The 21,254-nt window shown below is 45.7% G+C and overlaps 1 protein-coding gene across 1 annotated transcript; it reads left to right on the top strand.

The window, feature by feature from the left end:
• The first annotated feature begins 32 nt into the window (after window positions 1–32).
• COPA (coatomer protein complex, subunit alpha) lies at window positions 33–21,164 on the top strand. Its single transcript, XM_010283734.1, has 33 exons — window positions 33–72; window positions 246–359; window positions 835–908; window positions 1,208–1,288; window positions 1,591–1,667; window positions 2,143–2,252; window positions 6,153–6,262; window positions 6,849–6,948; window positions 7,537–7,672; window positions 8,121–8,203; window positions 8,768–8,918; window positions 9,346–9,412; window positions 9,516–9,591; window positions 11,674–11,756; window positions 12,706–12,845; window positions 13,737–13,822; window positions 15,031–15,169; window positions 15,526–15,688; window positions 15,787–15,933; window positions 16,226–16,415; window positions 16,553–16,648; window positions 17,007–17,095; window positions 17,349–17,472; window positions 17,767–17,856; window positions 17,948–18,057; window positions 18,252–18,329; window positions 18,537–18,605; window positions 18,832–18,968; window positions 19,548–19,734; window positions 19,819–19,929; window positions 20,154–20,315; window positions 20,416–20,610; window positions 20,932–21,164. Exons 1-33 carry the CDS (start codon window positions 33–35, stop codon window positions 20,989–20,991), a joined length of 3,675 nt encoding a protein of 1,224 aa, XP_010282036.1. The 3' UTR covers window positions 20,992–21,164.
• The last annotated feature ends 90 nt before the right edge of the window (window positions 21,165–21,254 follow it).

Below are 21,254 nucleotides of genomic sequence, written 5' to 3'. Positions count from 1 at the left end.
GGTGGCGGTGCTGAGGGTCGGGGTGGAGGGCGATGCTGACCAAGTTCGAGACTAAGTCTGCCCGGGTGAAAGGTAATGGTGGGGCCTGGGTCGTGCTGGGAGCCCCTGGGGATCCGGGGAGGCCGTGCCGGGAGCTACTGGCCGCCCCTGGGGTCCCTGCGCGGGGGGCGCGGACGGTTTCCTCAGGGCTGCCTCGGGCCTCTGGCCTCCCAGGTGTGCTGTCACGTCTCTCTGTGCCTCGGCAGGGCTCAGCTTTCACCCCAAGCGGCCGTGGATCCTCACCAGCCTGCACAATGGTGTCATCCAGCTGTGGGATTATCGGATGTGCACCCTTATCGACAAATTCGATGAGCACGATGGTCAGTGTGCGGGGGGAAGGTGTTGGGACTCGCTTGTGGAGGAAGACTGGGGTGCGAGAGGAGGAAGGGAGGCTCTGTTGAAGTGTTACTGAAGCCTCTGCTTGCTTGATTTCAGAACCTCTCAGTTTTAGCCTTGTGTTTCTTCATGGCCACTTTGCTGGCTCTGAACATTGCTTACGCATGCATAAAGTGGGGTAGTAGTTTTGTTTCTGGTGTAAAAATGAACCTGTAAATACAGATCTGAAGGGCCTGGATGTTTTGTGATGGGTTATTGCAAGCATCTGGATGGAAAAGAGCGGGTTTGGGAATGGGCTCTCAGACTGGTACATGAATTTTTATTTTTGCTTTGAAGTTCTTGATTTATCAATAGCAACAGGATTGAGAAGGAATGCAAATTGTAGTTTTTAAGCGGTATAAGGGACTGCTCCAGCTGTCAGCCATCTTGCTGTGTCCAACCTGCTCTTCCTATTTGTAGGACCCGTTCGAGGTATTGATTTCCACAAACAGCAGCCTCTCTTTGTTTCTGGAGGTGATGATTATAAAATAAAGGTAAAATCTTACCCCTTTGGTTCTTGTTCTCTAAAAGGTGTCATCTAGGGAAGGGAATGCGCAAAGAAACTGGTTAAAAGATGAGAAAGAGGGTGTGTGGGAGGGAAATCATGTTTGGGAATTGCGATGTTCTTGTTTCAGGTACATTAGAGTTAACTGAAGTCTCATTGTAACTTGCATTGTAAACACATTTTAAAATGGAAGAGAGAGGCTTGTAGGTGAACTGAAATGCGAGAATGCACACAAAATCTAGCAGATGGTGGCACATATCATCACTGTTCTGCTTCTGTGTTGTGCAGGTCTGGAATTACAAATTGCGCCGTTGTCTCTTCACTCTGCTCGGGCACTTGGATTATATTCGCACTACCTTCTTCCACCACGTAAGCTCCTCTTGTACTTACCCCAGTGATGGATGCCTGTTCCCTTTGTGTATGAAAGGGAATCTGTCTTTCGTTTCCCTGGATGGGAATCTTTGCTAAAGAAATTGTGCTAGACTTGCTGGTATAAAGGCGCTCCAGATATGGTGGCCTTCTGTAGAAGTGTAAGAGGCATAAACTCTGCCTACAAGATCTTAAATAAGATTTAAAAAGGGCCACTCCTGGGAGCAGTTAGAAAATACTGTGTGGGGAGGGAAAGTCTGGGGTGTGTGTTATTTCATATACAGAATACTCTATCTTTTTAGGAATATCCCTGGATCTTGAGTGCTTCTGATGACCAGACCATTCGGGTTTGGAACTGGCAGTCCAGAACTTGTGTTTGGTAAAATCAGTGAATGCTTTAAAAAAATAACTGCACGGTTTGGGGGCGAGCTCTCTTTGTTTGTTGTTTTCGAGCGGAAACTGTGCTTAGTTGAAGGAATAGAACTGACAAAGAGAACTGATCAGTTATGAATATTTCTGTCAGTCTTGTCTTTTGCTTGTTTATTCTGATGCCACTAGACTTGTATTCATAAATTCACATGTTGTTTGGTTGAAAATTTTTTGAGGGTAAAATAATGTGTGCCAGTGCCAAAGCCTGTAAAGTTACTAATATCAGAAAGTCGGCCCTTGAAATGCTCTCTGTAAGAACAGACGTGCTCAGTGTTCTGTCATGCTAACTCTTGAAGAGTAGCATTTAGCAGTCCTGTATTCTTCATCGTACCTCCCGAGACTGAGCTTATTGCCGTTGGTGCAAATTGGAATCTGTATTAATATATCCTATGTTTAAATGGTATTTTCTGTCCTTTTTGTTGTAGTGTGCTGACAGGACACAACCACTATGTGATGTGTGCCCAGTTTCACCCCTCTGAGGACCTGGTAGTGTCAGCCAGCTTGGATCAGACTGTGCGCGTTTGGGATATTTCTGGTGAGCTGCCCAGATCAAGGGGGTACCCAGTGGCAAAGCCCACTTCAAAACTGCAATTGCTGAAAGCCAAGCGAGGCAGGAAAGAGTGGTTTGGATCTGAGAGCAGGAGGAGTAGCCTGTTGACTGAAGGAGCCTCAGGCAGAAAATTAAAAGTTCTGTATTGATGGGGACGTGTTCCTCTCAGTTTCCATGAAGTCATAGGAGGTTGGCTGGAAGGGACTTCTGGGTGTCACCTAGTCCACCCTTTTGCTTGAAGCCAGTCTTCTGCGACAGTAAATGAGGTGAGCTGTAGCTTTGTGCAGCCAAAAAAACCTCTAAAGACAGAGATTCTGCAATCTAATCTCCCAGCCTGATTTTATAGCCAATATAAGCAACAAATTGCTGTCAGAAGGGACGTTATCAACTGATCAGCTTTGCAGATGTGCCAGACTTATAGGAGGATTTCAGAAATGTCTGGATCACCTTTATCCCCTTGAAAAACTTTTGGAGGCAGCAATAAATCATTTGTTCTGAGAGAAAGGTAAAAAGGGCCCTGTCTGGATTGCAGAAAGGGTAGGGTTTTAGTTTTCTGGGGGTTTTTTTGGTAGCCTAGTTGTGAGTGGTGACAGGAAGATGATATTATTAGGAATTCTTTCAGCTTTTTCAGTCTGCTTGTCGTTTCATAAAATGAAGCGTGGCCTAAAGATCAGAGCTGGAGTTGCAGGTCAAAAATCTGAAGTACATTGCTGATATCTTACCTATTTCTTAGTTATACCTAGGCCACAAGTTGACTTAATGGAATGCAATATGATCCCTAAATGAAAAGCTAGAAATAAAGAAAATGTTAGATGGAGATAAGGGACTGGTGGGAGGCAGATGGGGGCTGTACTGGTGGTGTTACAACATAAACTGTTCTACAGACAGGCTTTGTCTGACCTGCTGCTCTCGCCATTGCAGTTTTGGTTGGGCACGCTGCGTTATTTGGAGTACACGCTCAGACATGGCCAGCTGTGTCAACAGTAGGGGCTGGGGACAGGATATCCTGGTTATTTAAAACCTGTCCCCCTCTCTCTACTGCCAGCATGGGGAGTTTAACAGCTATTCTGCCAGTAAGCTTTGCTGCTGCATTCTCCCACAAACACTCTCTCTCAGCAGAGTTCCAGCTGCCAAATTGGTTTGGAGATAGTACAGACCTTTTTTTTTCTCAGCTGATATGTGATGAGGGGTTTTAGAGACATGCTGAATTATTGACTCAGCTGTCGCTCCAGTCAGACACGACACTGCAAGAATACTAGTGTGTGGAAAAACCTACAAAGACATGAGAAACAGGTTCAAAGTCCAGTTCCACTCCCCAATTTTTCCTCAAAATTACTTGGGTCCTTAGCAGGATTCTGTTCTGGCTCTAGCAGTCTCCTGGGAAGTGTTATTTCCCTGCTTTGTCTGGTGTCTGTTGTGCACATAATCCTAGTCATAGAGAGCATCATTTGGTGTTGAGCTTTAACTCTATTTCTGAGCGCTGCTGTTAACTTGCAGCTTCTGCTGACATCAGTGGGAATTTTTTTCAGCAGTTCTTGGGATTATGAGCACTGGTGCTTTGATGCCCTCAGTTAAATGAGTTTAAAGGTCGCATTCCAAAATCCTCCTCACAAAACTGGAGGCATCCAGTTGGCACTCTCAGCAGAGAGTGTGACGGATGAGGAGCGTGACCTGGACTGGGCACCGGCACGTGAAGATGGCTCTGTTGTTTTGAATTCCTGTATAGTTAGTGCTCCTTGGTTTGAAACCTTCTGGTAGAGGATCTTCAATGCAAAAACCAAGTATGCTCAAAGTTAAAGGGTCTGTTTCCTGCTAATCTCCTGAGAGAGACTGTGTGAATGCAGTCAGAATAAGCTTGTTAATATACAAAATGCATGAGCATTTGTGTTGTATTATTCACCTGTTCTGTGGAATGAAATCCTTGCTCATAAGGCTGATATTAACCTGCAGAAACTGAAGAATAGTCTTCTGGTTTTCTCTGTCTCTTTATATGTATTAACCCTCAAGGAGGGTGTTAGTGGTCTTACCCTGATGAACTCTTGTTTAACCTTACTTGTGGTTGGCAAATGTTGATGTCTGATGCTTGGCAGGAAATTTCCTTATTCTGACGGGGCTCTGTTTAATTGATCTGGATGACCAGTTGAAGTGAGGATCACCCGAGGGTTTGGGCTGGCAATGTTGAGAAGTTCTGGGATTGTGAGGACCTGAGCCAAGAGTCCCCAGATAGTGTCTGTAGACCTAGACTGCCTCTCCCTGAGCACCCTCAGTGGATGTATGTTGATGGCTGGCAAAAACTTTGGTACAACTTCAGCCTCCACTGCACTTCTCTAATTGCCCACTGAATGCGGATGGATTACAGGGACAGGAAGGAACCTGAGCCCAGCAAAGAAAGAGTCTGTACCCAAGAGCCCTCTTTAGTTTCCATTGAGGAAGAGAATAGAGCAAAAGAATTTGCGAAGGACCGTCTGTTGTCTTCTCTCCTAACTTGCAAGTTGTCATTTGCAGTTAGCATGTTGCCTCTTTTCTCTAGTTATTTTAATACCTCTTCTCCTGAATGTTTGTGTGCATGTTGAGCTGAGTCTCCTTTTCAGTTTTTTTTTTTTTAACAGCTGTCCCCAGAATGCCTAATATCCGCTTTTCTGCTGCAAGACCCTTTTCTCTCCTTGCTCCCTCCCCAGAGCAACACAGGAGGCTAGTGTGTTCTGTGAGTGTCCTGCCTTTCCTCTCGATTTGTGCAGTTACGCCAGAGATTTTCCACTTGTGTCCCAGTCCTGTTTCACTGGCTTGTCAAAGGCTCAAGTATTTTCTCTTCCAAAAGTCTTGTGTTTCTTCACTCATCTTACCTGAATTATGTATGTTTTATTCCTCCTTTCTGGGATACTTTGTGTCAGCTTTGTAGAAGTACCTACTCAGCCATTCAAGTCCTTCACTGTTACCCAGACCATCTGTATGTGTACCTCCACACGCTCAGCATTTGCGCTTTGCTGTGAGATACTGCTTAATGTGTTGGTTTCATCCAGAGAGGTTGTTGAGATATTGAGCTGTTAATTTGTGAGGAGTTTGGGAATCAGAATTGTAACAAGAAAATAATTTTTGTCTTCAGTATTGCTTCTTTCTTTCCTACACTTCCCTGCCTGTTAGTATCTATATCAGTGCAATTCTGCTTTTATCCTAGACAGTTTTTTCTTATCCTTGATAAATTTTCCTTGGGCCAAGTGCTTTCAAATGGAAAAGCAGATTTTCTAAGTTTTGTTTTAGACTGTTATATGTACATTCTTTTCCCTGTGCACTGTTGGAGGAGAAGCTTTTTTCGATTCTCAGTTTCTCTACTGTATTCTACTGGGTTTTAATGAAGGATAGCAGACATAGGTCTGTTCCAAACTTCCAAACATAAGTCTGGATTACTTAAGTTTTCAGAATTGGGACCAGGCTGTATTTCATACAGTTTTAGCTCCTGAAAATATTTGGTGTCCAGGCAGATTGTCCAAATCCATAACCAAGAGGTTATCAAAGTGGCATGGGTGAAAGTCCCTTGAAAGGTGCAAGCTCAGATTAGCAAAGAGGTAAGAGAGGGAGAAGTTGGAATGTGTCCGTCCTTCGTTGCTGAGGTGCTGCTGTTTGCGTCCCAGTGAGCTGAGGTGTGCGTCGTATGATTTGCTGCATTGCAGACTTTCCTTTTGGTATGTCTAATCTGAGCTTGCACTTTTGGAGGAAGTGGAAGAGAGTCTTGGATGTTTCTCACCCTCTTTCAAGTTCCCAATTTCCCCTGAAGATGTGTGTAAACAGCACAGGAGAGAGCTCAACTTGTTGAATTAGAAATGTTATTTTGATAATATAATTTTTACTTCCTCCACCCCTGCTTCTCCTTCCTCTTTGTTCCACAAGGACTAAGGAAGAAGAACCTGTCCCCTGGAGCTGTGGAATCGGATGTCAGGGGAATAACTGGGGTGGATTTGTTTGGGACGACAGATGCGGTTGTGAAGCACGTTCTTGAGGTACAGTGTCAATGTGTGTGCAGTGCAGCCTTTTCAGATTTATTTAATGAAATCTATGACACAAAAGATCCTCTAGAAGCCCAGAAGAATAGCAGAGGAAAAAAAGAGTTGAAACACTTGGCTCTATAGAGCTCTATGCCCGTGTAGATTATGGCATTACTTTTTTGGAGTTTAAAATCTGAGATCTGGAGATGTTTGCACTGTAACCAAACAGATACGGTTTTCTCTGTACAACCAAAAGCTCAGTTAAATAGCAGATGTTATTACCTTGTGTTACTGGAAGCAACAGAGGAGATTATGGTAGAGACAGCCTTCTGTAATGGCTTGTTAAAGCTAGGAGGTGGTGCTGCTCTGCTGCTGAGCCTTAGCTTTGCTCTGGTGGTGAAGAACAGTATCTGCAAAGCTTATTATTGCAGGCATCTATAATCTTACTATCTGTAAGCATTCGGTATGAGCAGCATGGTGTATAAAAATAGTAAAAGCTGTGTCTTGGCCAGCCTGTCTGCAGTCTCTGTTTGCTTCGTCCTTTCTTTGCTCATTCCTTTCATCAAATTGCTTCAAGTGACTGTTTTTTTTTTGCTTGTAGGGCCATGATCGTGGGGTGAACTGGGCTGCCTTCCACCCTACAATGCCACTTATTGTGTCGGGAGCTGATGATCGGCAAGTGAAGATCTGGCGGATGAATGGTAAGAGGATTCTCCAGGGGAGTCCACAGGGAGAAGGGGGTTAAGAGTTGAAATTTATGTTTGAACATCTGTAAGCGGAACCTGGAGGTAGTTTACACTTTGCAGACATGTCTCTATGATAAAGCAGTAAATAATCTGAAGCAGCATTGGCTTTTGCAATTTGAGGAGAGCGCAGTTCTCTAGCAAACACTTCTAGCTTCTTTTGATTAGCACACACTGCTGAGCAGAAGCTTGTAGGAGTAGAAAAACTTGACTCTGAATTTTTTTGAGTGTGCACTGATGGAATAAAAGGGGGATGATTTGAGAGGCAGAAGCCCTCCATCAGGAATGGTTGTGCTTTTGTCAGCTCAGTCCAGCCGAACTATAGATAGTTCTTAGCACCTCTTTAGTAGTCTGGCTTATCTGTTTCTCTTAGGTGGGCTGTGCTAGTGGTTAGAGGGAGATCATAACTGTAAATTGCAAAGAATGGTGTAGTAACTAGTGGCCAATGCAGTTTGCTTTATAATAAAGCACATGCTGGGCTTCTGCTCTGGCAGGGCTTAACCCGTTTAAACATTCTTTTTCTCATTCTTTTCCACTTCTGGTTAGAATCGAAGGCCTGGGAGGTTGACACTTGCCGGGGGCATTACAACAATGTCTCGTGTGCTGTCTTTCACCCGCGGCAGGAACTGATCCTCAGCAATTCGGAAGACAAGAGCATCCGTGTCTGGGATATGTCTAAACGGTTAGTGCTTGTCAGGCATCTGACTCAGTCTTATTGTGAAAGTTTTTACAGATATGGAAGACCTACAGTTATTCTTAGAGAAAGTGAACACTAGCAGTTCTTAAAACAACAATGCTAGTGTTTGATAATTCACGAGTGTGTAGGCATGTTTTTCATATTTTCTGTCCTTTTGAGACACACGTTAAGAGCAAGGCTTGTAATTGTCTGAAAGCAAGTGGAAGAGGTCTGACTTGTCTAGTGATATTGCTGCTGAAAATCTGTTAAATGAGAATATATCATTTGACAGGAGGCTTTGAATACAGTGTTCTGAAGTCTCAGTGGACTCCTCATGCTGAATGTTAGAGATGATCTGTATGGCAAAGCTTAGGATCTTCATTTTGGGAATTGAAGTTTACACCAAGGTTTCCATTTTGTTTATATTCCTTATTCCTTCTGTTGCACATTTAAGCACGGGTGTCCAGACCTTTCGGCGTGATCATGATCGCTTTTGGGTATTGGCTGCTCATCCCAACCTCAACCTCTTTGCTGCAGGTAAAAAAAGCTCCTACTCAGTGTCTGATGACACGTTGCTGTGAAGAGAAAATGTATTCCATATAGGAAATCCGCATAGGATTTGCTTTTCTTTAGCACGCTTTGCAGAACACGCTGACTTGCAGGTGCCTTTATTAAATGTATCATAGGGAAAAGATCCTTATTTAGTGGAACACAATCTCATTGTATCAGCTGCAGTTCAAAGCTAGAATGAGAGGGCCTCTGCATTCACTAGCCAGATGCTCTAAGGCTAAGAAGGGATGGGATAGGTCCTAGGGGAACCCATGCTGGACTATTAACACTTAAATGCGTGACAGCGAGGTGAAGCGTTTCTAGAAGAGTGTCAGATCTTATATTTATTGGGAGAACTAAAAGGGGGTGGGCCCTTAGGAAAGAAGTGGAAACACTTAATTCAGTAAGGCTGAGGAGTAGCAGACGTGGCTGGCAGTCGTTGGTTATGCTTTTGGTTGGCTCTTGGTTTGAAGGGCTTGATAGTGCCATCGTCATAATGAGAAAAACCAGAGGATTTAATTCACGTTTGAATTCTCGCGTGCCTTTTCTCAGGCCATGACGGTGGCATGATTGTGTTCAAACTGGAGCGTGAGCGGCCTGCTTATGCTGTGCATGGGAACATGCTGTATTATGTGAAGGACCGTTTCCTCCGCCAACTTGATTTCAACAGTTCAAAAGATGTTGCTGTCATGCAGCTGCGAAGGTAGGAGATGAGGGCTCATCTTGTAACAAGAGGTGTTGCCAGTACCCTGAATCCTTTGTGAGTGTCTCACAGATAAGTCGTGTTGTTCTATTCACATACCTCAGTTTCGACTGCCTTTTCTGTCAGATGAACTTACAAAGCCTACAAGAAGTTTTTTATGTCAATTTTTATCTGTGTATAGGTACAATTTTATTTTTTTTAACAAGTTTGAAGTAACTTCAAACTGGAATGCTAGCTCTTTCATTTGTGAAATGCTGACATTCTTACAGCGTTTCCAAGTGGTTTTGATTCAAGAAATTCATCAAAACTGAGCTTTTCTGGTACTCGGTGTGTCTCAGAAAATGAAGAGCGTTTATCGGAAGATGACTTTGGTAGAAATAATCTTGGTCCACTCTAATTTTCTCTTTTCTTCCTGACTCTTTTTCAGTGGTTCCAAGTTCCCTGTGTTCAACATGTCATACAACCCAGCTGAGAATGCTGTCCTTCTCTGCACAGTAAGTCAGTTTTGCTGCATAATGTGCTAAAGAACTTTCCACGAGTCTGTGAATGTCGGTTCTGTGAAATCGTATCTCAAAATGGGTTTTTCCTCCTCTGCAGAGAGCCAGCAACTTAGAGAACAGTACTTATGACCTATACACCATTCCCAAGGATGCAGACTCCCAGAACCCGGACGGTAGGCATTTTTTATGTCACATTAATCCCTGTGAGTGTTTATTACTGTGTAGCTGTCCCCTCCTCCACTCTCCAACTGTGTGTGTTTTATATATAAAAAAAGCTTCATTTCTCTAAGCCTCTCTTGTTGGACTCTTTCTCCATGTTTCCCAATGCCCCTGCAGCACACATCATTTGGCAGGCTTCCTGTTCACTATATCACACTACACTGACTTGAAAAATTCATGTTCATCCCAAACTTTTACTGCTACAAATATATATTTTATAATTTTGTTATTAGGAACTTTCCATTTTCCCTTTCGACGCAGCAGGCAGCCTTCCTGGCTTGTCAGCAGAGATGGATTTTAACCAGATATCTTTTGTTCTAAGAGGTTTTATACTCTGAGAAGTGGCTGTAAAAGTGACAGTGCCAGGCTGCCAGTAGTCATTCTTCCTCTCGGCAAATTCCAGATCAGTTTTGTGCAATTTACAAGTCAAAACATGATTTAGGGAAAAAAAAAAATAATTCTTTCTCCTAACTATGAATTCCATTTGGGACCTGAAACTCCAGCTGGTTCCTCCTGCCTCTGTCATCACGGCAGTAAAGATTTTGAAATGAGTGGGAGTGATGAATGAGTTAGACTGGAATCCAGCTCGCTTGTTTATGGATTTATTGATTTCTGCAGGTCTAATGAAGGGAGGATTTCTTTGCTGAGTACAATCAGCAGGTGTATCTGGAGAGAGAAAGAGAAAGGGAGCTTTTTAGTAACTTTATATTGATTAAATGTTACTGAATAGATTTCAAATATTCAGTTTGATTGAGAGGTTCAAAGCTGACATGCTGGGGACACCCAGCTTATGACCCTTTAAATTAGGAAAGATGTTACTCTTTCAGAGGAAGAAATGTCTAGGCCTCATAGAAACCATGCACTTTTAATAAATTTTCAAGAATAGCATAAAGTTCTACTGGTTGGTAAGTATCTTCTCCAAGAAGCTGCTATATACTCAACTTTCTGATGGTCTCACAGGACTGTAGGTATTTAATATGTGCCTTGGAGTTGTCATGCTCATGTCCTTCAGCTTATTTACCTGACCTACAGGGGAAGCTAAGGTTTCTTGCCACTCTTTAACAGTCTTCTGTTATATAATTATAACAATAATATATTATATTTCAATCATTTTCTGCCTGATCTACAGTCATGTTAAAGTCTTAAAGCTAGTAAAAATGCTGAGTTGTGGAGATTCGGAAAAGCGGGTGAAGTTGCCATCAGAAACCTGAAGCAGAGCTGGGAATTGAGTCAATCAAGTCTTTCTTGTGTTGGGTAGTAAACAAGGGCTGAGGCAGTCAGGTTTAAGTCACCATTTGTTAGGGCGTAGGTCTGCCACAAATGGCACTATATTTGGTGAAATAGCACTTGGTCTAGCGTGTGAGTCTCCAAAAACGCTCGTGTTGAGCAGCAGGACTGGTGAGAACAGGGGCTGAGAACTAAAGAAAATTTTATTTTACCAAAACAGCAGCAGCTCTCTCACCTCACTTCTCTGTTCCCTTCTGCTGCTGCAAAAAGCCTTCTCCACATCTGAAGCGCATCCTGCGGCACTGTTCTTTCTGTGCTGTCTGACGTGCAGAGTGCTGTGTTTGTATTAGCATTTTAAAACTGGGAGAACAGCTGCGCACTGGGGAGAGTGCAGCCTTTCTCCTCCAGCTCGTTATATCAGTTTGCAGGGGGGAGAGGGAGAGAGGGGGGCTTACATTGAAGCCGGGACCCTCGCTGCTCCGTTCGTTTGGCCAGCAAGGCTCTGCTCGTTAGCTTGACAGACGGTGCTGTCGCCCAGGATGGCCTGCTTCAGTGCCAAGCAGTGGCGTTGGCGGTACAGACAGCCACTTGTCTTGTGCCTTGGCTGGAGAGGAGGGCTGGCGCTGGCCACGCTGAGATCTGAAAGGACATTGGGGGAGGAAATGAGTCTTCTGCATAGCCTCAGGTTAAACATGAATTAGTAGGAAGCGGCTACAACAGCCAAGATGGGATCAAACAAGACTGAATAATGTGTTGCTGTAAGAGCCTGCCAGAGGTTTTATTCACTGCCTGTGTTCTGCTCTCCCTAGCCCCTGAAGGGAAGCGTTCCTCCGGGCTAACAGCTGTGTGGGTAGCTCGTAACCGCTTTGCAGTCCTGGATCGCATGCACTCGGTAAGGGGACAAGCTTAATAGGGGCATCTTTTTAACGGGGTATGTTGTCATTTGTAAGCATGCAGATGGAAAGCGGGGAGATTGGCTTCACAGAATTATTAGAGATCCAAGAAGACTGGCAAAGCATTGTCAGCAGAGAGCGGGCTGCAGACATACATGAAGTAATATAGTACAGTGGAAATGTAATGAGTTGAAGTATTATTAAACTCCTTTGACAGTAAATCTTAGCTCAGTTGCTGGAAACCTGCTGCAGCAGGTGAGTTCAGGAATAAAAGCTGACCAGAACAGGACTGTGAAGCCACCCAGGTCACTTTTGTAGCATGAAATTAATGGGGAAGTGGTGAAAAAATAGGAGAAAGAAGGAGGAAAGACAGTCATGGAAAGTTTTCCCTGCTTGAATTTACTTGATGTGAAGGGGAAGAAAAGTCTCTTTGCTCCATGCAGGATATTGTATTTTTTCTTTTTTTTCCTTTTTTTTTTTTTTCCCCCTTAATTCAGGATGGTTTTTGGCTTAGTCAATTCAAGTTTATTTCATGCTTATTCTGTTACTCCTCCCTGCCTTCCCCGTCTCCACTTGCTGTTTTCCACTCTCAACTTCCTGATTTCCTTTTTCTATCTACGCTATGTTCTCTCTCACTTTTCCCTAATATATACTTTGTTCATATACTCATTGTAGAGAGGGCTTGCACGCTGTATTAGCCAGCTAGTAATGAGAGCAGTGGGGCTGAAAAGAAAGGATACGCTGTGTCTGCACCCTGGCAAACTTGTGGTTGGGTTTTCTAGCAGGGTAGAGTCTGATCCTACTTCAAGAAAGGCTGCAGATCTTATTTTGGCCTCTTGTCAAGGAGGTTCAGCTATACAACAATTCTGAGTTAAAATAATCCTGAATTTCTTTGTAGAATCTACCTAACTGTCCTGTGCTATTACGTTTCCTCTCGTCAAATGGCAGATCCTCATCAAAAACCTGAAGAATGAGATCACGAAGAAGGTGCAGGTGCCGAACTGTGATGAGATTTTCTATGCTGGCACAGGGAACCTGTTACTGAGGGATGCAGACTCCATCACCCTCTTTGACGTGCAGCAGAAGCGGTAAGATCCAGTCTGCTGGGAGAAGCTTTAATATTGTAATCCTGCTGGCGTATGCCCTCTGGGGACAAGTAATAGCTATTAATGCACTCCAGAATTTAGCATCAGCTGCAGGCTGCGTCAGACTGATCCAAACCACGGCTAACAACTGTTACGAAGAGCAGAGTGTAAACATAGCCAAGGTGCAATTTATGCTGCAGGCATCGTGCCATTGATCACAGGGAGATGTGTGCCATATCCTTGTAAATCCTGTGACTACAGAATTGGGTGCTATAAAAGTGGAGAGAAATCAAAAAACCCTAACTCAATCAAGCTAAGCTTGCCTGATGTCTTGTCCCTCAGGTTTTATATCTGCTCAGAATGCTCTTGGCAGTATGTTTGTGCTGGTGTACATGTTGCTAGCCGCAAAGAAACAGGCAAGGAGTTGGTGCTTTTGGCCATTTTTGTAGACTTGAGAAGGTTCTGGATTATGTGCAGATAGATAAGGTTTATGTTTATTGCTTATGTCCCAGAACTTGCCTCATTTCCTTAATTTGTGTGCCTTTGTCTTTCTAGTGTTGTTGGGAAAGTTACAAGTAAATTGAACAACACAAATGATGCTTGGAAATACCTTATTTCCCTCGTTCTGTTGAATCTATCCCTAAAATGCCTCAGAAATCTAGGTTTTGAAGTCAGTTGTCACTCACACTTGTTATTGTAGAGGTATGGAGAGAGGTTTGTTTTGCTGTACTGGACTGCAGAGAACACTCAGTTCTGCCTCATGATTTTATAGCTCCAGAATGGCAAAAAGGGGCTTCAGTTGGGCACTGGCAGTTATCATACAGAGCTTGGTCGTAGAGCTTGCTGTGGAGGAGTATTGTTCAAATCTCTGATGCCAGTGCTGTCCTTTCCCAGAACTCTGGCCTCAGTGAAAATCTCCAAGGTGAAATATGTCATCTGGTCGGCTGACATGTCCCATGTAGCTCTGCTGGCTAAGCACGGTAAGTGGTGGGGCGCGCAGTGTTTCACCTGGATCCTAGCGCCTTCCTTGGTTGGGAGCAGAGTCCCTGCTAGTGTGGCCTGCTAGAGAAACCATTCTGTGCCATGGCTTGCAGTGAAGGTGCAGCTGAAGACGTTCACAGTATGAGCCCTGCCACTTTCTCTTCAGCAAAACCTTTCTCACAGAATCACAGAAATCACAGAAACACTAGGTTGGAAAGGACCTTCAAGATCATCAAGTCCAACCATTAATCCAGCGCCACCATGTCCCCTAGACCATGTCCCGAAGCGCCACATCCACATGTTTCTTGAACACTTCCAGAGATGGCGACTCCACCACCTCCCTGGGCAGCCTGTTCCAATGCCTGACCACCCTCTCAGTGAAGAAATTTTTCCTAATATCCAATCTAACCCTCCCCTGGCGCAACTTGAGGCCATTTCCTCTTGTCCTATCACTAGTTACTTGGGAGAAGAGGCCAACATCCTCGTCGCCACAACCCCCTTTCAGGTAGTTGTAGAGAGCGATAAGGTCTCCTCTCAGCCTCCTCTTCTCCAGACTAAACAACCCCAGTTCCCTCAGCCGCTCGCTCATAAGAGCTGTGCTCCAGACCCCTCACCAGCTTCATTGCCCTTCTGTGGAGACGCTCCAGCACCTCAATGTCCTTCTTGTAGTGAGGGGCCCAAAACTGAACACAGTATTCAAGGTGCGGCCTCACCAGTGCCGAGTACAGGGGCACAATCACTTCCCTGCTCCTGCTGGCCACACTATTCCTGATACAGGCCAGGACACTGTTGGCTTTCTTGGCAACCTGGGCACCCTGTCGGCTCATGTTAAGCCGGCTGTCAACCAGCACCACCAGGTCCTTTTCCGCCGGGCTGCTCTCCAGCCGCTCCTCCCCAAGCCTGTAGCGTTGCATGGGTTTGTTGTGGCCAAAGTGCAGGACCCTGCACTTGGCCTTATTGAACCTCATACAGTTATTCTGTAAGCTTTTAAAACAGAGGGCTTCTTGTACAAAATGATCCAGCTAATCCCTTTCATAAAACAAAGGCAGATGGTGACAATTTACTTGTGGTTGTCATCATCTCCTTAGTGTCTGACACTCTGAATACAGTTCCTGTTGCTGGGACTATGGAAGAGAGAAGCCATCATTCAGAGGCACATAGGAGTAGAGGGTTCCCTAGCCTTACTTCTTTTGGCTTACTTTTCCAGCCATCATGATCTGCAACAGAAAGCTGGAATCACTGTGTAACATCCATGAAAACATCCGTGTCAAGAGCGGTGCCTGGGATGAAAGTGGTGTTTTCATCTATACCACCAGCAATCACATCAAATATGCTGTCACCACAGGGTGAGTCTGGGAGTCGTGCACCGAGTTGTTGAACTGGCAGGCCTTGTGCAGGCTACCATGGGTGTTTTGTCTTCGGCAGGCACCAAAGCTGCTGCTTGTGAAAGAGCACTTTTATTACAGCATGGGTGTACCCAAAGACAGCTAGAACTAAATACTTATATTTGGTTGCTTACCCTGTGCACTGGTATTTTATTGCTGGGCTGGATGGCTGCAGTGGTCATCTGACTGGTGCTTGCTTTTATAATGCAGGCTGAAATAAAATACAGAGTGTTGAGCCTCCTTTGAGGCAGGGAATGTAGTTGTACAGATGTGTTCTGTTGGCATGCATGTCACGTGCGTGCCGTATGTTGGCACAGAGATCATGGAATTATCCGCACCCTGGACCTGCCTATCTATGTTACCCGTGTGAAGGGGAACAACGTGTACTGCCTGGACAGAGAGTGCCGCCCCAGGGTCCTCACCATTGATCCCACAGAATTCAAATTCAAGCTGGCATTGATCAACAGAAAGTACGATGAGGTGAGGAGACGTGAGAAACCCCGCACTCTTCCTTGACCTATACCCGAGTATAAAGGGAAGTTGTTGACAGCTTTAACGCCTGGGCCTTTTCTTTGCAGGTGCTGCACATGGTGAGGAATGCTAAGCTTGTGGGCCAGTCCATCATTGCCTACCTGCAGAAAAAGGGCTATCCAGAGGTGGCCCTGCACTTTGTCAAGGATGAGAAGACCCGTTTCAGCCTGGCACTGGAGTGTGGCAACATTGAGGTGAGGTGGCAGGTGATGCTGTGAGAAAGGCATGTCCCTGGGGCATCGCTTGCAAACCTTACTTTTTGCTGCAAGGAGGAGGAGTATTGGGAAGAAGAAGTAGTATTACTTGGGAGCGATAGAATTGAGGGTGATGGCAGCCTTACTAAGGTGCAGGCCTTCATCTGGGGGCACGATTTAGTGCAGTGATCCTTGTAGTCCTGTGCTTTCCATCACAGGCATTACCAACAGAAGCCTGCAGAGAAAACTGCTTTCTGCAAAGCCTGTGTAACCGTGTCAATTCTCTTGTTAGATTGCTCTGGAAGCAGCCAAAGCTCTGGATGACAAGAATTGCTGGGAGAAACTGGGAGAAGTGGCATTGTTGCAGGGAAATCACCAGATTGTGGAGATGTGCTACCAGCGCACCAAGAACTTTGATAGGCTCTCCTTCCTCTATCTCATCACTGGCAATCTGGAGAAGCTTCGGAAGATGATGAAGATAGGTGAGTGCCAGGCTGGTGGCAAAGAAGAATGAGATAAGAGGATCTGAGTGTCATTACCAGAGGGAATTAGTGGCATCACAGTGGAGGCCGAGAATAGCAAAGCTATCGTGACTTTTTTTTTTTTTCTTTTGGTTTAGCTGAGATCCGTAAAGATATGAGTGGCCACTACCAGAATGCCTTGTATCTAGGAGATGTGGCAGAGAGAGTGAGGATCCTGAAGAACTGTGGGCAAAGTGAGTAATATCAGACTAAGATATGTCCCTGTGGGCTGGGGAGAAGCTGGAGAGGTTGTTGGGATGAGCAGTAATTTTTGGAGGCAGATCAGCATAATGCCTTACCTGAGAAACTGAATTAGGTGAGCAGAAAGTAACCCTGGAGACCTGAATCAACTGTAGAGCATATTCAAACGGCCAGTCGTTGCCTGCACATTCTAGTCCCAAATCCAGTGGCACCCCTAAAGGTGTGATTCTACACCTTGGGATGCTCTTAATCTTTCCTTTGTGACAGCGTGGCCATGTGTGCTGGTGTGTGAAGTTTTCTTTCTCTAGGCAGCGAAGAACATGCTCTCACGTTAGTTGTATCTCATTGCAGAGTCCCTGGCCTATCTCACGGCTGCAACTCATGGTCTGGATGAAGAAGCTGAAAGCCTGAAGGAAACGTTTGATCCGGAAAAGGAAACGGTTAGCAAACTGACTAATGCTTCCTACTTCGTTATAAGAGCTCTAGAGTTTGGGAGGAAGGTGACAGTGGGATCTGGTGTTAGTGTGACTGGCTAGGCAGCTCCTTTCTGGAGCTGGGAGGGAAGGGGAAGAACCATCTCCATTCCAGTCACCGCTTATAAGGCTTGAGACTGTGCTGCTTGGAGGCAGGTAGGCCAAAGAATGGGATTTTCCATATGTGGCCTTTAACTGTTTTCTGCTCCTCTCTGCTCAGATTCCCGACATTGATCACAATGCAAAGCTGCTGCAGCCTCCTGCTCCTGTCATGCCTCTGGATACCAACTGGCCATTGCTGACTGTCTCCAAAGGGTTCTTTGAAGGAACAATTGTTAGCAAAGGTATTGCTTTGTACTTGGAAAGTTGCATTAAACTGGGATATGCAGAATGGAGATACTTGTCTCTGTGGCTCCTGAACTGTTGCCATTAACGTCAGATTTATTGTGTGTTACTAGCAGAGGTTGGAATCCAGCTTGGCATTTACACTGTCTTTGGCAAATCTCTCAAATCATTGGCCTTTTAGCACAAGATGGGAATTGGCAATGGGAGGGCAAGGTGCTGGCCTAATGTAATTCTTTGCTTAACACCTGACCCACTCAGAAATGAGTAAATGAAGGATCCTACCCTTTTTGTAGGCAAAGGGGGTGCCTTGGCTGCTGATATTGATATCGACACTGTTGGCACTGAAGGCTGGGGAGAAGATGCAGAGTTGCAGCTGGATGAAGGTGGGTGAATCCAAGAGTTTTGCTTGCAGAATTGTAAGTGTGAGTCTGTGTAAAGATCTCTGACTATTTCCCCCCTGCCCCCTCCATGCAGATGGGTTTGTGGATGCTGGAGAAGGCTTTGGAGAGGAAGGTCTAGGTAAAGGACAGGAAGAAGGAGGTGGATGGGAAGTTGAAGAAGATTTGGATCTTCCCCCTGAACTGGTAGGAGGCTTCTGGGAGGCTTATTAAGTAGCCCAGTTGTAGTTACTTGGGAAGGCAATGACAGCTCGTGGTGGTGGTGGTGGAAATATGTTCCGGGCTTCTTCAGAGTCTTGGTCACCACAGCTGTGGCCAGCTCTGATTTCATCTGGGTGCTGGAAACTTCCACACTAATCACTGCTCTGTGTGTTCCCTAGGATGTTCCTGCTGGTCCAGCAGGAGCAGTGGAGGATGGATTCTTTGTGCCACCCACCAAGGGCACCAGCCCAGCTCAGGTAATGGCACAAGTCTTTGATTGTCTTTCTCAGAAACTTTCTACTTCGGTGCTTCTTTTTTTGGGTTCAGTCCTTCTTGTTAGCACTCATCTGTGAGCATGACATAGGAACTTTGTTAAGGGGAGCTTAGGGGTGATGAAGGTAGGTAAGACAACTGTGTGCATATGCACAATTCCTCTTGTATACGTTTCCCTTCTGTTCTTGTAGGTGTGGTGTAACAATTCTCAGCTTCCTGTTGACCACATTCTGGCAGGCTCCTTTGAGACAGCAATGAGAGTAAGTTTCCCCTGCAGTTTCTGTGAAAAAGATTGTGCCCTTGTCCCCATGTATTTTTGTCTCTGATCCAGTCTGAAGCTTTGTTTTCTGTCCTTTTGTGAATCATTCTGTGCATTGTTTTCTCTGGGTATAAAACAAGAGGTGCTTGTGAGCTTGACTGATATCTCTGCGGCCTTTGTACAGCCCTGGACAGCTTTCACTCAGCAGATCAATGTGTCTCTCTCAGCTCCTTCATGACCAGGTAGGAGTAACAAACTTTGGACCCTACAAGCAGCTGTTCCTGCAGACCTATGCCCGTGGCCGTACGACCTACCAAGCCCTGCCATGTCTCCCTGCCATGTATGGATATCCACATCGCAACTGGTAAGCAATCCAGTTAGCTCCTTTTCTGTGCTTTCCCGTATGCCATATCCCTCCCAGACTCCTTGTCAGTTGTAGCCAGAAAGGTCTCCTCCCTCTGTTGTGAAGGGAGGAGCCTTCCTCTTTGCTCGGTATAAACAGGGGGCATTCTGTATTTAGTGGGATTTTTCTGCTGCCTGCTGTTAGATGTAAAGATGTTAAAAGAACTGCTTTCATTTTTTTTAGAGACTAAAACCAGGGTTGAGGCAGTTGGGGTGCTGTGTTTTCTAGCACTAATGCTTTGTCTCATACAAAGCTGGTCCAAGGCATGTAGCGAACCACAGGTGTGTTTTTACCTGGAAACCACTGTAGAAAAATGAGCCAGACTTCCCAGCCTGTGCTAAAGCAGAGAGAGCTGGGCATTGTGGGTGGCAGAATTGTGGAAGCACAGGTGTGTTGTGCTAAGCTAATGGAAAAGAAAACCAGCGTGGCCCTAGGTCAAAACATTTCTGACAAGTTGCAGTCGAGCTGACAATGTGTGTGTTCTTGCTGGCCTCTGCAGTGGTCCTGTTTGTACCCCCAACCCCACTTTGGTGCCCCCAGGAAAGAAGCTGGCTTGAAAAATGCCCTCCCTGCCGTTGGACTGAAACTCAACGACCTGATCCAGCGCCTGCAGCTGTGCTATCAGCTCACTACGGCTGGCAAGTTTGAGGAGGCTGTGGAGAAGTTCCGTTCCATCTTGCTGAGCGTGCCCTTGCTGGTGGTGGACAACAAGCAGGAGATTGCTGAGGTGAGAGGCAGGCTCTTCTGTCCGTTGTCTGCATGCCTGTGGGGCAGGAGGCCGAATGCCTGACTCTGTCTCCCTCTCTGAAAGGCCCAGCAGCTGATAGCCATTTGCCGGGAGTATATTGTAGGACTCTCGATGGAAATTGAGCGGAAGAAGCTGCCCAAAGAGACTCTGGAGCAGCAGAAGCGAATCTGCGAGGTACAGAAACTCTGTGAACTACTTCACTATGAGGAAGATGAGGGGGAAGTAGCCTTTGGGTTTAAAAAGGCATTGGGAATCCTGAATTCTGCCATTTCCTCCTTTAAAGCAGATGTGGCAGTGATCACTTGGGAGGGGTTTCTTGCAGCATTTTCAGGGTATCTAGTTATTCATGCGGCTGGTAGTGATAGTATCCCCACTTTTCCTCCTTCTCCCTAATGCAGATGGCTGCCTATTTCACCCACTCCAACCTGCAGCCCGTCCACATGATCTTGGTGCTGCGTACTGCTCTCAACCTCTTCTTCAAACTCAAAAACTTCAAGACAGCTGCTACTTTTGCCCGTCGGCTGCTGGAGCTGGGTCCAAAGCCTGAGGTAGCCCAGCAGGTATGTCTGTGAGGTGCATGGGCAGAAATACCTGCTGTGGCAGACCCTATTTGGACTGCTTCCTAGCTGCCCCTCTGGTCAATATGGTTGCTTTTTGCAGACTCGCAAGATCTTGTCAGCATGTGAGAAGAATCCCACTGACACCTACCAGCTCAACTACGACATGCACAACCCCTTTGACATCTGTGCCGCCTCTTACCGACCCATCTATCGTGGCAAACCTGTGGAGAAGTGTCCGCTCAGTGGAGCTTGCTACTGCCCTGAGTTCCATGGGCAGATCTGCCGCGTCACTACGGTAAGGGAGTCTCAAGGTCTGTTACCACTCCTAAGCACTCGTGATGTTTCCCTTGAGAATCCCCTCCAGCAGCTTCCCCCATGCTTGCTTCTAACTTGGTGTAGGTTTTGGGTCAAGTTGAATGTCGGAGGACTTGGCATGTGTGGTGGAACAGTTTGGGAATTGTGAAATACTGTGTAGTTTAAATGCTACCTTCAGGGACCAACATTGCAGTGATCAGCAGCATGCATTCTCGAGAACCGTCTAGGCTCTGAATGCTGCATATGGGCTTGGGCTGTTGAATTGCTTTTAAGCATTAATCATCTCCCTTTTACTCCTCAGGTGACAGAGATCGGCAAAGATGTCATCGGGCTGCGGATCAGCCCGCTCCAGTTCCGCTAGGGCATGTCTGTCCTGGGGAGGTGTGAAATCGGAGGGAAATGGTCTCATTTCACAGCACGGTGTGGAAACTTTCACCTCCCACCATGCCAGCTTTTAGTCTAGTCTCTTCACCTTAGTGAAGTGTCTTAGTGAAGCCTGTGCCATGTCTTACCTGCTCTTCCCCACCCAGGAATGCTGTAGTGAAACTCTTAACTGCTCCCAAATAGTAGCAACTTCCACTTCTGTTTCCAGATCCAGCTGACGCGACGTTTCTGTGTACCATC

The sequence above is a fragment of the Phaethon lepturus genome, unplaced genomic scaffold (genome assembly GCF_000687285.1).
Source record: "Phaethon lepturus isolate BGI_N335 unplaced genomic scaffold, ASM68728v1 scaffold20143, whole genome shotgun sequence".
Taxonomy (NCBI): Eukaryota; Metazoa; Chordata; class Aves; order Phaethontiformes; family Phaethontidae; genus Phaethon; species Phaethon lepturus.
This window is presented reverse-complemented; position numbering and strand designations above follow the sequence as displayed.